Source organism: Sciurus vulgaris (genome assembly GCF_902686455.1).
Source record: "Sciurus vulgaris genome assembly, chromosome: 2".
In the NCBI taxonomy this organism is placed as follows: domain Eukaryota; kingdom Metazoa; phylum Chordata; class Mammalia; order Rodentia; family Sciuridae; genus Sciurus; species Sciurus vulgaris.
The window spans coordinates 7,080,636-7,095,474 of NC_136462.1; the positions used below are offsets into that span (position 1 = coordinate 7,080,636).

The following is a 14,839-nucleotide window of genomic DNA, read 5'->3' on the forward strand; positions in this document are numbered from 1 at the left end:
GCCCTTCTCCTTCCACGCGCTCCTCGATCGCAGGGCACCACCTTCCTATTCCTCTTCTGGCCCTTGAGCCCACTGAGCTGTTCCCATCTCAGACCGCTTGCTGCCTGTCCCCCACCCCCACCCTGCCAAGGCTGTCATCTCCAGCACTCTGTGAGGCTGCCTGATGTCCTCACTGGGGGACACCAAGGGGCAGCCCAGGCTTCCTCTAGCACTGCCTGGCCCCAGCTGCCATCTTCCGTAGCTGCTCCCCCACCCCACCCACACCTCAGCGACTTTGAGGCCGAGACTGTCCACCTGGCCTGTCCAGCCTCCCCAGCACCTAGAGCAGCCCTGGCTGAGTGGACACCTGCTTGGTCCCTTTTTAAAAACCTGCTCCCCCATCCTTTGAAGATCACCTGGGAGTCCACTCTCCCTGGAGTCGCTCCTGGCCACCAGTCCTCCACTCACGGCTCTTCCCTCCGAGGCTCACCATTGCCCATGCTGCTGTGTCCTCCCAGGGCCTCCTCTCTCCTGTGAGAGCGTCCCCCTTCCCCAGGGCAGAGGCCAGCACTCGCTCCGAGGGCAGGAGCAGGAGCATGGCATCTGCAGGGGGAGGCATGAGCCAGGCCCGGGTCCCTCACTCCTGCTCTTTCCTGTCAAGCTCCTCTCTCCCTCTGTCTTTGTTCTTCCTCTAGAAACAGAAGTGCACTTGTGGGCAGTGTGTGAAGGAGTCCAGAACTGCTGACCGCCATTAGGCCACACTGTGCGGCAGACGACCGCCAGCTGTGGGAACACCAGGGGCACAGTGGCCTTTCCAGGAGCAACCATGGCAATCATGACAACCCCCTGGCTTCCTTCAGGAGGATGGTCCTGAGCCCACACCTGGCTCAGACAGGCTGCTATCTGTTCACCTGCCGGCCCAGACCTCTTTCTAGAATCTTCCCCTCTCCCAAGTTGCCTACTGTGCCCTCTTGCCTTCCCTTATGAAGAGGACACACCCGGCCTTTGGTTCTGCTGGGATCCAGGGTCACTCTTCCTTCACATGATGTCCCTGTGCGTGACAATGGATCTTTAGGGTGTTTTCTTCTGCCAGTCCGTCTATGTCAGTTTATCTCAGAGGCCCGGCTGTGGAGGCTGTGGAGCAAAGGGAAGCTCCTCCTCCCCTGTGGCTTCCGCAGACTCTTGTGAGAACTACACAGAACTCCGTGCATCGCCCTGTGCTTGAGGGAGTCCGGCTCCTGGCCCTGCTCGGTGCCTGGGAGCGGGTCCCCAGCGAGGGGTGCCAGAGCCAGTGCCCATAAGGGGGAGCTCCACGGTAGGAAGCTCTCTGTGCCCCTGGAGGCCAGGGTAACTCAGAGTCTGGAGGCCGTGATGTCCCCACCCCACAAGGGCCCGTTCGGCTGCCACGATGTAGCTTGGTGGATGCTGCTCTCTGAGAGCCACCACGGGTGGAGCCACAGTCTGCCGGTGGACCAGCACAAATGGGCTTGAAGGGAGTCAAGGCACCAGGGAACCTGGACTCTGTCTTCGTCTGCACTAGCACACTTGGCATGGAGGAGCCTGCCAGACGCTGGGCCTGAGAGCTGAACCAGATCAGCAGTCTTCAGACGTCCAAATCAGCGTCACCCGCAGCCATGCAACGCTGTCATCCCTAGGAAGGGATGGCAGAGTCATGCTAGCTGAGGTGCAGGTACCAGGTGGGAGCACCAAACTGTGTAGCTCTGCGCAGCTGGCCTCCAAGTTCTTTTCTGGATGGGGAATTCTCAGATTTCTTTCTTTTTCTTTTCCTTTCTTTTGGTATTAGGAATTGAACCCAGGGTGCTGTACCACTGAGAAACATCCCCAGCCTTTTTATTTTTTACTTTCAGACAGAGTCTTGGTAAGTTGCCCAGGCAGTTGAACATATGATCCTCCGGCCTCAGCCTCCCCAGCAGCTGGGATTATAGGCGTGCACCACTGTGCCTCGCTGTATCTCAGATTTCTAAATTTTAAAAGACCTTTACGGGCTGGAGTTGTGACTTAGTGGCAGAGCGCTTGCCTGGCATGTGTGAGGCTCTGGGTTCAATACTCAGCACCACATATAAATGAATAAAAAATAAAAAATAGAAAGATCCATCAACAACTAAAAAACATAAAAATAAAAAAAAAAAAGAACTTTAAAAAAGCTTGCTGTGCATCCGCCCCATCTACTCCAGACCCTTTTCTGCCATCAGTAACTGAAAGGGTAGAGTGAGCTGCCTAAACTTTTCACCGTCTTATTTACACCTGAAAAGGCTTTGGAAGTGAACACCTTTGAATGGAAAGCATTTTATAGCACCACCCACAAGTCCTCCAAAGCTCAAGGAGATTTGCTAAAGAGAGAGCTGGCTGCAAAGGAACAGGAATAAAGCCACCAAAACCCAAAACAACAAAACCTGCACTTCCCCAGTGTAATTAGACTGGGCCCAGAGACCATGGTTCCAGCCATGGCAGAGAGGGCTCCAGGAGGGGACAGCCACGCTCCCCGTGCTGCCTGGCAGGAACGCTGGACAGGTTCCACCTATGCGCTCCAGATGTAGGCAAGCAGCCATGCAGCTTTGGGGGAGCCCACAGCTTGGTAGAGATTAGGCCTCCCCGCCACAAAGCAGGTGCTGTGACACCTTCCTCATCCACCCAAGGGGCAAAGGACTCACAGAGGATAACTGCTGAACAGCACTTTGGAAACTGTGGTGTCATTTTAAAGTGAGGGATCATTATTTATGCTAAGACACAAAGCTGTAATGAGTCAATCAAGAGTCCCAAATCCCAGAGAGGGTAAAACTGCCCATCATCTTCCATGAGGTCACAGGGTAGGGGACAGTCAGGTCCACACTGCAATCTCAGCTTTAGGAAGAGCATTCACAATGCTCGGGGTCACAGACCTGTGGATGCTCCTGCACCTTCCATAGCCACAATCTGTGGGATCAGTGGCCTAAGGCTACAAGTCTCTTGGGCTGGTCAGGGTCCCGTCCGCTACCGTTCATCAAGTCTCTATGAAAAAGACACCTGGGTGCTCCCCTCCAAGCAAACGAGCTGCCCCAGGCCCTTCAGAAGAGAAAAGCAGGACTCGCCAACCACACTCTGGCCCACAGCAGACAGCAGTCCCTCTCCCTACCCTGAGGCAGGTGGCCAACTTCTGGTAAGGCTGTTGGCTCAGAAGCCTTTCAAGGTCACAGGCATCAAGAGCCATAGGTCTGAGAATGGAGAGACCAGCAGACAGAGTGAGGTCACTAGCTTGCTGGGTGACCTTGGGTAAGTCCCTTGCCCTCTGGCCCCGGATTCCCCAGTCCCTGACTGGAATAACAGAGATCCCGGAGATTCCTACGGCCCTTCATCATTAGGATTCTGGGTTTCCTCTTGACATCCCTCTGTCCCCTGTGGGTTCCAGTACTCACACCGTGGCCATGGCTGAAAGGCTGCAGCACAGGGGCCTCCTGTCCTTCACTAGGCTGCGTGGGTCGAGGACCACAGACCCTCTGAAGGCAGCGACTTGATTTTTAGACTCTACTTAAAACCAAACAGGAAAAGGAAGTTGAACCAGAGACAAAGGGGAAACAAGCCCAAGTCAAAAACTGAAACCTAGGTAGAAAATAGAGAAACGAGAAGCTCTCAGGGCCGGGGCCCATGGCGTGGGTGGCTGGGGGTGTGACAGTGGAGCCTGAGATGGCAGCCTCAGGCTTCTGGGAGCTTCCAATAGGCCAGGGCGGCAGGGGAGCCGGGGCAGGAGTGACCAGGCTGTGGTGCAGCTCCACCAGAGAGCAGCTCCAGTCCCCACCAGGTCAAGGCCATCTGGGGTCTGGGCCTGGGTTTTGTCTGCGCAGACAATTCAGGGTCCTGCTGGCCTCCTCCAGGAGGTGGTGAGAACTCAGGAGAGTCTTGGCTGATCCTCTAGAGAACAGACTGTAGGGCTATGTTTTAATAGCTGGCAAAGGCTTCATGTTTACTTTGGAGTAAAATCTGCATTTCTACTGAGGAGACATGTTGAGTCAGTCAGCAACTGACAGCGTGAAACTGGTAGAACCCTGGGAACTGGGCGTTGCCGCCTCGTTAGTAAGTGACCCTGCGGTCTCTGTCCCCAGCTGTAAAACAGGGTCAGTAACCCTGACTTTGCCTATCCCCCCAGGTTCTCATGAATACGAGAACCATTCCTAAGCTTGCTTTCACATTTTACTGAAAACCTACCAAGAGTCATGCATGGAGCAAGAAGCCCAAAATCAACCGAGAGGAGCGGCAGTCCTTGTCCTGGAGGGTCTTAACATTCAGAGGGGGAGCCCGATAAGAAATAGCCATGCAAAGTTCAGTACAAGGGAAAGGTCCATTCTAACTGGAGAGATGAATGTATTCTGAATGCCAAAAATGTGCTTTAAAGGCTTTAAAGTTATGTGTTTCCTGTTAGGTTCAGTGTTAGCTGCCACTCAGAATTCTGACATATTGTGGTTTTCATTTTTACTGCTTAAAGTAGTTGTGATTTTCCCTTCTGATTTCTTCTTTTACCCATTAATTACTTAGAAGTGTTTGTTTGATTTTGAAATATCTGGTGTTTCCTACCCTGTTGCCTGTTTATTTCTTGCTTAATTCTGCTGTGGTCTGAAAATAGGATCAGGATGATTTCATTTGTATTTCCTGGTATGACTGAAATCCTTCTCCATTGCGAAGTCTTCCAGCACAGTGTACAGTCTGTTTTGGTGAATTATCAGGATCATGAGGAAAGAACATGCATCTGAAGTTGGATGTGTGTTCCATGAATGGCAGGCAGGTCCGAGTGGTGGCGAGCAGTGCACCGCGCATGGTGTTCTCAGCTTTCAGTTGTCTGCCTTAATCTAATTGTTCCATCAGCTGCTGAGACAAGGTCTATTTCCCTCTTGAATTCTGTTAACTTTTATTTCATACATTTTGAAGCTCTTCTTAAGTACATTTTCCATCCTGAATATATTTATTTTTTTCTGCTGCTACTGTAACAAATCACCACAAAGCCAATACTTAATACAACACAAATTTATGATCTTACAGTTTTGTAAGACAACAGTTGATCAGGAGTTCAGCACAGGTCCCATGGGGGCTAAAATGAAGATGTTGGAAGTGCTGCACTACCTTCTGGAGGTTCTGGAGAAGACTCATTTCCTGGCCATTCCCAGCTTCCGCGTACTGGCTCTGTCCCTTGGTCCATGGCTCCTTCCACAGAGACATCTCTTTTTGACCAAAGCCAGGCCAGGTTATCTGCTTTTTAGGGACTCATAAGATCAGAATGGACTCACTGGATAACCTAGGACAACTGCTCCATCCCTAGGTCCCTCTGACTGTGTAAGGAGCACACTCACACTCCGGGGACCTCAGGGGGCTGGCATCCTTTTACTCTCAGCCCTTGCAGATAGCAGACACTAAAGTCTGCATTTTCTCCCCTCCTGACGGTCTCTTAGCTGAAGCATTAGGCCCATTTGTATTTAATTTATTGATATGGGCCTCCATTTTGCTATTTCTTGATGGTCTTATCTGTGTTTGGTTCCTCTTTCCTTGCATTCCTTTGGAAAAGCTAAACACTTGAGAATTCCATTTGAAGTTCTCTGTTGACTTTTCAGCTATGCATCTTTATTTTTGGAGATTGTTCTAGGGAGGATCATAATACACAGCCTTAATTTTTTGCAGTGTACTTAGAATCAATATTGTACTGCTTCATGTAAAATGCAAGAACTTTGCAAGTGCATGATTTCACTCCCCACTCCTGTGTAGCCTTCAATACAACCAGATGTTCAAAATACACTCTTAAGATATTTTTGTTTCATGAGTCTCTCCCTCTCCCCCTCTATGTATATATGTATATATACAGATATTTATTAATTTTAAATAAATTAAGAAAAAAAGTCCTTTACATTGACTTACATATTTCTCTTTTCTGTTACTCTTCATTTCTTCTTCTGGTATCACTTTTCTTTAGCCTGAGGAACTTCCTTTTCCATTTCTTGTACAGCAGTTATAGTTTTCTTTTATCTGAAAAATATCTTTATTTGATCTTCATGCTCGAAGGCACTTCTGCAAGAGCATTCTGCGATTTCTTTTTGTATTTTAGAGATGCCACCCCACAGTCTGCCAGCCCCCCTGGTTTCCGAGAAGTCAGCTGCCATCATAGATAATGCAGGTTATGCATCTTTTTTCCTCTGGTCATTTTAATATTTTCTTTTTCCTCTGGTTTTCAGCAGTGTGACTATGATGCCCTTAGGTGTGATACTCCTTGAGATTCACAGACTCTTGGATATATAAATAAGATTTTCACCAAATTCGGCCACCTCAGTGGGGCATGGCTGCAGTCCCAGTGGCTTGGGAGGCTGACAGGAGGATCGCAAGTTCAAGGCCATGCTCAGCAACTTGGTGAGGCCCTAAAAAACTTAGTGAGAACCCATCCCAAAATAAACAATTAAAAAATCCCTGGGGATGTGGTTCAGTGGTAAGCACCCCTGGGTTCAATCCCTGGTATCAAAAAAAAATTTTTTTTTCACCAAATCTGGAAAATATTTTGTCAGTATGTCTTTAGATATTTTTCTTCTGTCTGGTTCTTCTCCTCTCCCTCTGGCACTCCAGTTACACATACGCAGCCTTTCTGATACTGTCTCAGAAGGCATCGAGGTACTCTCAATTCTCTTTTCTATAGTTTCTGATTTCCATTTTTAATCTCACCCAGCAAATTTTTCATTTCATTTCTGATATTAGAATATTCATTTGGTAAATTTCTAATTATTTCCATCTCTGTTGAGATTTCCTCTCTGTTTATTCAATCAACTGTATTTATTTCAGCAACTCTGAAGTACTTACCTGCTCACTCTGACCTCAGGGCAGCCCACATTTTACCTAAGTGCAGGCCAGGTTTCCTGACTCTTTACATCTGTGCCAACTCCTGACTGCACGTTGGACCCTGTTAGGACACACCTGGGAGAGTCTGGATCCTGCTGTCTTCCTTTAAAGTTGTCATTTGTTCTGGCAGGAAGGCAGATGATTGGTGCTGTCAAGTTTGGGTCAAATCTTTTTTAAGTTCTGTTTCCATTTTGAACTTAGCCCTAAGGCAGGGTGCCCATACCCAGGGGCACGATCCTCTTCATAAGGTGCGGCTGTCCTGAGTGGTCAATAAGGGCTCTTCACTCAGGTGGAGCTGTACCTCTGCTGTCTCCCAGCACTGCATGGCCTCTAATGTCACTGTCAGCTCTGCCTGGCCTCATGGAGGGTCTCCCCCTGCACAGCCTGACCTCAGCCAACAACCCGCAGTGAATCCTTACGCAGAACTGGGCTGTCCGTGCTCCTGCTACAGGCTCCCTCTTTTCTAGTTCCTTCTGTGTTAATCAGCTTTTTGTTCTTGTGGCCAAAATACCTGACAAGAACAATTTAGAGGAGGAAAAGTTTACTTTGGCTCAAAGTTTTAGAGGTTCAGTCCAAGGTGGGCTGACCCCATTGCTTGGGGCCCATGGTAAGGCAGAGCGTCATGGTACAAGATCAGGGTGGAGGAGCCCTGCTTCACTGCTCATGGCAGCCAGAAAGTAGAGAGAGTAATGGGAAGGGCAGCAGGAAAGATGCACCGTTCTAGGGCACATCCCCAGTGATGCACCTCCCCCAGCCACAGCCCAGTTGCCTGCAGTGACCACCATCAGTCCATCACACTAGGATGGACTGATTAGATTACAGCTCTCACGACCCAATCATCTCACCTCTGAATGCTCCTGATTAGCAGGAGTGTTGGGGGACACTTCACATCCAAACCATAACGCTTGCACCGCCCAGCTACTTCAGTAGCCCGGAATTCTAACACCTGCGTCCTGAAAGCTCACCAAGATCACCTTCCAGCTCAGACCCCACCCCCTGTGCTGAGAGTGGAAGGTGGTGCAGGCAGAAGGCCTGGGCCACCAGGGGCTCAGCATGGTGTTCCTTCTCTCTAGTAGCTGGGTCTTGTGCTCCCTGTTCAGTCCCTGAAAATGGCAAGGATTTAATATTTTGTGCACTTCCTCCATGTATTTTGTTCATTTGCACAGTTGCTTTTACAAAGACTGTAAGTCACTACTCTGTCGCGGTCAGAAGCAGGGGTCATTACGGTTACGGGGTGCCAGCGGGTGTTCTTTCTTGTTTCCTGAAGACATTAGCTCAGCACGGACATCTTCGCTGCGAGACACTCTTTCAGTTTCACTCCCGCTTCTCTGTCCTTCACATGTCATGACTGCCTTTTATTGGTTTCACTAAGTTGGTAGTAAGAGTGAACTTTGGGGGCACTTTAAAACTTCTTCCGCCTGGGAGTGAGCTCAGCACCGGGAGCACTGCTGGGTGCAGCACGAGTAGGGCAGATGTTGACTCGGGCCGACGTGCACGTGGGGAGGAACGGTGCACTAAGGGAAGCCACCAGAGCCACATGGGACGTCAGATCCTCAGGCAGCTGGCTCTGGACCTTCCACACAGTATAAGCTTGGTGAAGGGCCACACACTGGCTTGAACTGAAGAGGTACTTTCCGCGTGCCTCGGCCACAGAAAGCAGAGTGGGAGCTAGTGAGAAGCTGGCCATGGACTGGGCAAGGCCTCCCCCTGCGTGGATCTTGATTTCCTTTTGTGAACAGACTGAGCTCTCCCCTCGCCTCTCAGGGTTGAAGGTTAATGACGTGACTGACACAGGCTGCTTATTGAAAAACTGACCCATGGGATTCAGCACGTGGTTCTGGAGACTCTAGTCTGGGACAGCAGTCCTGCTTCCAGGCTCTTGTGAGGGCCGCGCATCATGGAAGAAGTGTGGGGAGCTAGCCACCAACAGGCTGGGATCCCACGACACCTCCAGGGACCTGAGGGTTCCACCACCTCCCACAGGGCCACCATGGGGACCAAATGTTAACACAGGGGCCTTTGGGAGACACTATTCAAACCATAGCAAGCACGGAGGTTGCTTTCGCAGAGAAGTGCGGACACGAACTGTGCTGGACCGCACGCCAGTTCACAGGAGCTGTGTTAAGAAGGCCCCCGGGTCCTGAGAGCAGAGAGGCGGCATCCAGGATCAGCCACTACTGCTGACGAGCTATGAAATGGTGTTAGCTGTGCTTGCCAGGCTTGTTCAATGACACGTTGTTAATGCTGTCATTATTTCACTCTTACAGCCTCAACTACAGCTTCAAGAATCAAGATGCAAATGGCATCTCCTGGAGATCCTCACATCCTCCGAGACCCTCCTGACTGCCCATTCTTACAAGGTCAACACTAGCAGTGTAGCCGGCCCCCCGATGCCACCTACCCTTCTGCCCCCTTGCACAGGCCTGTCCCTGCCTGTGGCTAGGGCCTGCCTATGCCAGCTCCTCTGTCAGATCGACTGTTACTCACACCAGGAGTCAGGCAGGAAAAGCCACAAACACAGGCAAAGGAACCAAATTCCAGATGATGTATTTGTAGTCCGGGATTCAACCCCGAGTTGTGGGGCCTGGAAGGAAAGTGTAGTGGCCAACAAAGGTTCCCTGATGCTCCTTGAGCACTCTTAGGGGAAACACAACCACTCTTCACTGCCATCTGTGACCATGGACTCAGCGTCCGTGTCCTTCTTCCCATGAACCTCTCGTCATCACGGACAGGGAGGAGAAAGGAAGGTCAAGCGAGCCCCTGGACTCGGGCTGCTCACGCACCGCGGCGGGCCAGGCTTTGGTGCTGTCCTCACCTGAAGTCACCCTCCACCTGCCTGCACTCCAACTCGTTGGCCTTCAGGACCCAACTCACCAACACCCTTTCGGGGCAGCGGTTGCGAGCGAGACCCTGCGAAGTGCTACTTCAGGGTTGCGACTATTCTCGATCAGCTGTGGAAGAACGCTGCCCTGTGTGCGGGCAACCACTCATCTTTTGTAAGCAGTCGCTCCCAGCACAGTTCTTGGTATATAAAGTGTGTACAGCATCCTTGGTAAACTATCTTCTGAGAGGACTGGACCTCGAGAAGAACACAAATGACCAGCAGTTCAGAGAGGGGATAGCCGTGGCCTTGTTTTTTCTTTTTTCTTTTTTCTCTCCTCACTTCCCACGGTTTGGAAAGGGAATGCTTGAACTCAACCCCAATAAATACCAGAGCACCTGCCTCAGGTTCTTCCCTCTCGATCAAGTTCCAAACTTATCTGCAGCATCAGTGTGCAATATTAGGCAAGGATGTTCTGAGAAGACAGGGTGAACTCTCGGGGGAAATTGCAACATCTCTGAGGAATGCCAGCACCATAAAGGAAGGACGTAAGAGACACATAGCAAATGAAGCGACCTCTACCTGGGAAACCGAGTTCTAAAACCCAACAGGCATGATGAATGCCTTCTAAGAGATAAGGGAAGATACTTAAAGATTAAGTGGAAATAAGCAATGAGGAAAGAACCAAGTGAATTTTTTAAATAATTAAAATATAACTTGAAATAAAGAACGCAACAGAGAGGCTCAGCAGAACGGTGATTAAAAAGATACAAAATCGGGTCAAAAAATGGACCCAGACACCATCAGGAAGGGTCAAAGACAAAGGGAGAAGAGAAGTGGATGTATCAGTTTTTATATAAAAGGCATCTCAGAAGGAAGAAAAACAGAGATCAAATATTTGGGGAAATAATGACAGAATTTTACAAAATTCCAGAATGATGTTAAGACTTCAGGTACTAAAGAAGATTGATAAAAGTAAAACATAAGTGTGAGCATGCACTAACACAAACCAGATTGTAATAATGTCTAAGAACAATGAGGTCATAAAATTCCGAAAGATTTTCAAATGAAAGCAAATCATCTACAAAAGGGAAAAAAAAAATCAGATCAGACATCTACATCCTAGCTGCAGTAAACAATGGAATAGTATCCGACTGCTGGAGGCAAAGAACTTGGAATCTTACATCTCACTTCACACCCAGCTACACTACCATTGAAATGTGGGGGAGATGAGCACACCTTCAGGTATCGAAGCTCTCAGAAAGTTTTCCAGCTGTAGACCTTCTCTGGACAAAGGTCCACCAGATATGCCAGCAAGGAGGAATTTGTTTGTTTGTTTGTTACCAGGGATTGAACTCAGGGGTGCTTAACCACTGAGCGACATCCCAAGTCCTTTTTAGTCCTTGTTTTGAGTCAGGGTCTCACTAAGTTGCTAAGACTGGTTTTGAACTTGCCATTTTCCTGTCTCAGTCTCCAGAGCCACTGGGATTACAAGCGTGCGCCACTGCACCCAACAATGAGGAAACTTTACCTAGGTACAATAAGAAGATATAAAACGCGGTAGCATACTACTGACTGTAAGCCAGCCATGAGAAAGGAACAGGTACTGGCGTGTGCTGCAGCATGGATGACCTTGGGGAACACAATGCTGAGGGACAGAACCCAGACAGGAAAGGCCATCTACTATGTGATGACATTTGTATGAAATATCCAGAGTGGGCACATTTATAGGAAGAACATGCAGATTAGTGGTTGCCACAGGCTGGTGGTGAGGGCAATTTGTACTCAGGTCTTAATTTATAAAGATGACTCTAATGAAATGGAGAGGTCCTTGCCATTGAAAAGGATTTTTCAAAACTTTAAAAAAAAAATTCTTTTAGTAGTCAATGAGCCTTTATTTTATTTACATGTGGTGCTGAGAATTGAACCCAGTTCCTCACACATGCCAGGCAAGTGCTCTACCACTTAGCTGTTACCCGGCCCCCCAATATTTTTCCTCACAGAAAGCAAATCTGACTTGTCTGAGTGGTTTGGCAGGACAACAGACTTTGCCACTTAGGTTTTATGGCAGACCTTTTTTAAAAGCTTAAGCTTACATATTAAATTGCATTTACAGATTTAATATTTATTTATTTAGGTTCTGGAGATTGAACCCGGGGACACTTAACAACTGAGTGACATCTCCCGTTGCTGACTTCAAACTCCTGGGTTCAAGTGATCCTGTCTCAGTCTTCTGAGAAGCTGGAACTATAGGCTCACACCTGCATACCTGGCTCACTGAAAGAAAAGTTGACTGTTACCCACTGTTCAGGCACCGTGTGACATGCAGGATCACAAGGCGAAGCACGAGTGTTGGTCAGGAGGCAGAGGAGGGATAGGAAGGCACAGGCTCAGGCTTTCTTGGGGCTTCCATGGGAAAGGCAAGGCAGGGCAGGAATGGCTTATGACTGGCCAGTTTGGTAATCCTGGCATGCTTGGAGGCGGCGGGACTGTTTCTAGTTGTCTGTACTCGGCCCTGGTTTGATTTAGAGCAGAGGCAATACTGGTTTGGTGAGCAAGAGATCAGGAAGTGGCTGGCAATGTACTTGGGACTGTGTGGTTTGTACATGAATGAGAGGTTCACCAAGAAAAGCTGCTTACTATTGCCAGGAATCAGCTAGTCCTGGGATCAGGGGACCCTTTGCAACCAACAAGGACCCCAGATGTCAAACATCAAAACAAGACAAAGAGCCCGGTTAATAGAGGGCAGGGAGATGTGAGAAGAAACTGCTTACTGAGCATGGTGCTTCCTTTTGGGGCGATGGAAAAGTTCTGAAACTAGATAGTAGTGGTGGCCGTACAGCATTGTGAAAGTACTAAGCCGTGAGCTGCATGCTGCAGATATTTCAGTGGCTTAAGGAAAAGTGAGTAAAACCTAGTGAAGTTTCTTATTTATTGCCTGAGGTCTAATTATGTTGGAATAGGCAATGATCATCAATGACCATTTTTAAAGAGAGTGTATCTATGACTTTGGAGCAAAAATTCCATGTGCAGCGAGCTTTATGTACGTATGGGATGTTCATCTACAAGTAACAGGAGGTAAGACCCAGGGAAACCACAGATGCCTGTGGTCCTTAGAACAATGGACAGGAAACCAGCTGGGGCCTCAGGGAGGTAGGAGCAGCCACAAGGAGCTTGAAGCACAACCTCTAACTTTCAGTCAGTCCAAGAAAATCAAACACACGCTGGAAGGCAGGAAAGAGGACGACATACAAGGAGAGCCAGGATGAAGAGAAAACGTGGAATAAGACGGCAGAACAAGGATCCTCACTAGTCACTGCTTGGGTACTGCTATGTAACAACGGAGTCCCCAAAGTTAGTAAGTCGAAGCCACAGCGTAGACGTCTGCACTTGGGCATATGGCCACCAAGGAGGGGATTCAGGTGAATGTGTCATAAGAGCATGGCAGGATCAGGGCTCTCCTGTGAAGAGACACCACAGAGCTTGCTCTCGGTGTACACGTGTGAGCACCCTCCCTCTACCCTGGGCAAGGACACAAGGAGAGCTTGCTCTCGGTGTACACGTGTGAGCACCCTCCCTCTACCCCGGGCAAGGACACAAGGAGGTGTCTGTGAGCCAGAGCCAGGTCCCCACAGAAACCAAAGCCACTGGCACCTTGATCTTTCCATGGGGAAGGCAAGGCAGGGCAGGGAAATCAGCTTATGACTGGCTAGTTTGATAATTCTAGCAGTTTTGGAGGCATGGGGACTTCCCAGCTTCCAGAACTGTAAAAAGAAAAAAAAAAAAAAAGTTGTTTCAACCATCCAGGAATTTGTTATGATGGCCCATGAAGACAGATACATGTGCCTTCTAAAATATTTAGAAAAACTGTACCTTCTATGTTTTTTTCATGGTAAGTTTATCTACAAATTTTCATGGTAAGTTAAATGGTTGCACACGATGAAATATTTAGAAAGAGTATATATTGTATGTGTGCATTAAAGATTAAATTTAGCCAGGAGTGGTGACACATGCCTGTAATCTCAAAAATTCTGGGAGACTGAGGCAAGTTCCAGGCCAGCCTCAGTGACTTAGTGAGACCCTGTCTCAATATAAAAAATAAAAAGGGCTGGGGATATAGCTTGGTTGTAAAGTGTCCCAGGGTTCAATCTCTAGAACCTAAATAGATAAATATTAAATTTATAAATGCAATTTAGTATGTAAGCTTCAGATTCTTTCAATTTAAAGAAAGTTCTGCCTTTATTAAGCGGCAAAGTCTGTTGCTCTGCCAAACCACTCAGGCAAGTTAGATTTGCTTTCTGTGAGGGGGAAAAAACAAAGTCTGACCCAATTCTTCAACTCCAGCATGCTTATGCACGTCACAGGGAAGCCACCACTTCTGAATTCATGATTTCAGAACAGACTGCTGAGCAGATAAGGCACGAAGCAAAGCCATGAGCCTGCAGCCTGGGCAAAGCGAGGCCCGGTCTCTTCACATTTCCTGAGTCTTCCTGGGGAGCTTGGCTCTCCTGCCTGAACTCCAGGGCCCCAGCCTTCTCACACAGGTCACCTCCGTGTAAAGAGGTCACCGTGTGCAGAGGCGATGAGTCACAAGCGGTCTGGAAAGGGAGGGTGGTTGCCTTTCTTCTACAGTGAGGAGAAACCAGAGGTGGGGAAAGGAGAAGCAGCTCAGGCAGATCTCCAGATGGTGCTAGTGGGGGTGTAGACACAGGTGGGGGGTCAGGGAGTCCCCAGGAAGACCTATGTACCCCCCAGGCATAAAAGTGCCCCAGTCTGAACCTGCGATCCTGTGTCACACAAATGGCAATGCTGCCAATGGGTTGAAACCACGGCCGGAGGGACATGGAGGGCTTTGGACTGAATAGAAAGGAAGGGCCAGAGTGACTCAGTCTACACAAGACAGCTAAAGGCAAAGGAGGCTTCAAGAATGAAAACGAACACATGGAAAAGTCATACGGCAATTTTAAGTTCAAGAAAGCCTAGTCAGCAATTTTAATTAGACAAGTAGAAGTGAAGGAGAAAAACATGATTAAGGAAGCAGAAGAGCATTATATACCAGAGAACATAATCATGAGCATGTGTGCAAATATAATAGCCTCAACCATGTAAAGCAATGACTGAAAAATTATGGAAGCAGTCAACTAAACAATCCTAGTGAAGATTAAAAATATATAACGT

General features: G+C 48.6%; 1 protein-coding gene across 6 annotated transcripts in view; it reads right to left on the reverse strand.

Moving 5' to 3' along the window:
- The window catches only part of EVL (Enah/Vasp-like), a 141,601-nt gene that overhangs the window by 54,453 nt on the left and 72,309 nt on the right, over nucleotides 1–14,839 (reverse strand). The window contains exon 1 of one of the 6 annotated variants that reach the window (XM_079129513.1): nucleotides 3,393–3,543. The exons of the other annotated variants lie outside the window; for them this stretch is intronic. Within the exon in view, the coding sequence (XP_078985639.1) occupies nucleotides 3,393–3,403 (11 nt within the window). The 5' untranslated portion in view covers nucleotides 3,404–3,543. Of the gene's footprint in view, nucleotides 1–3,392; nucleotides 3,544–14,839 lie in introns of those variants that run through there. 6 annotated transcript variants of the gene reach the window in all.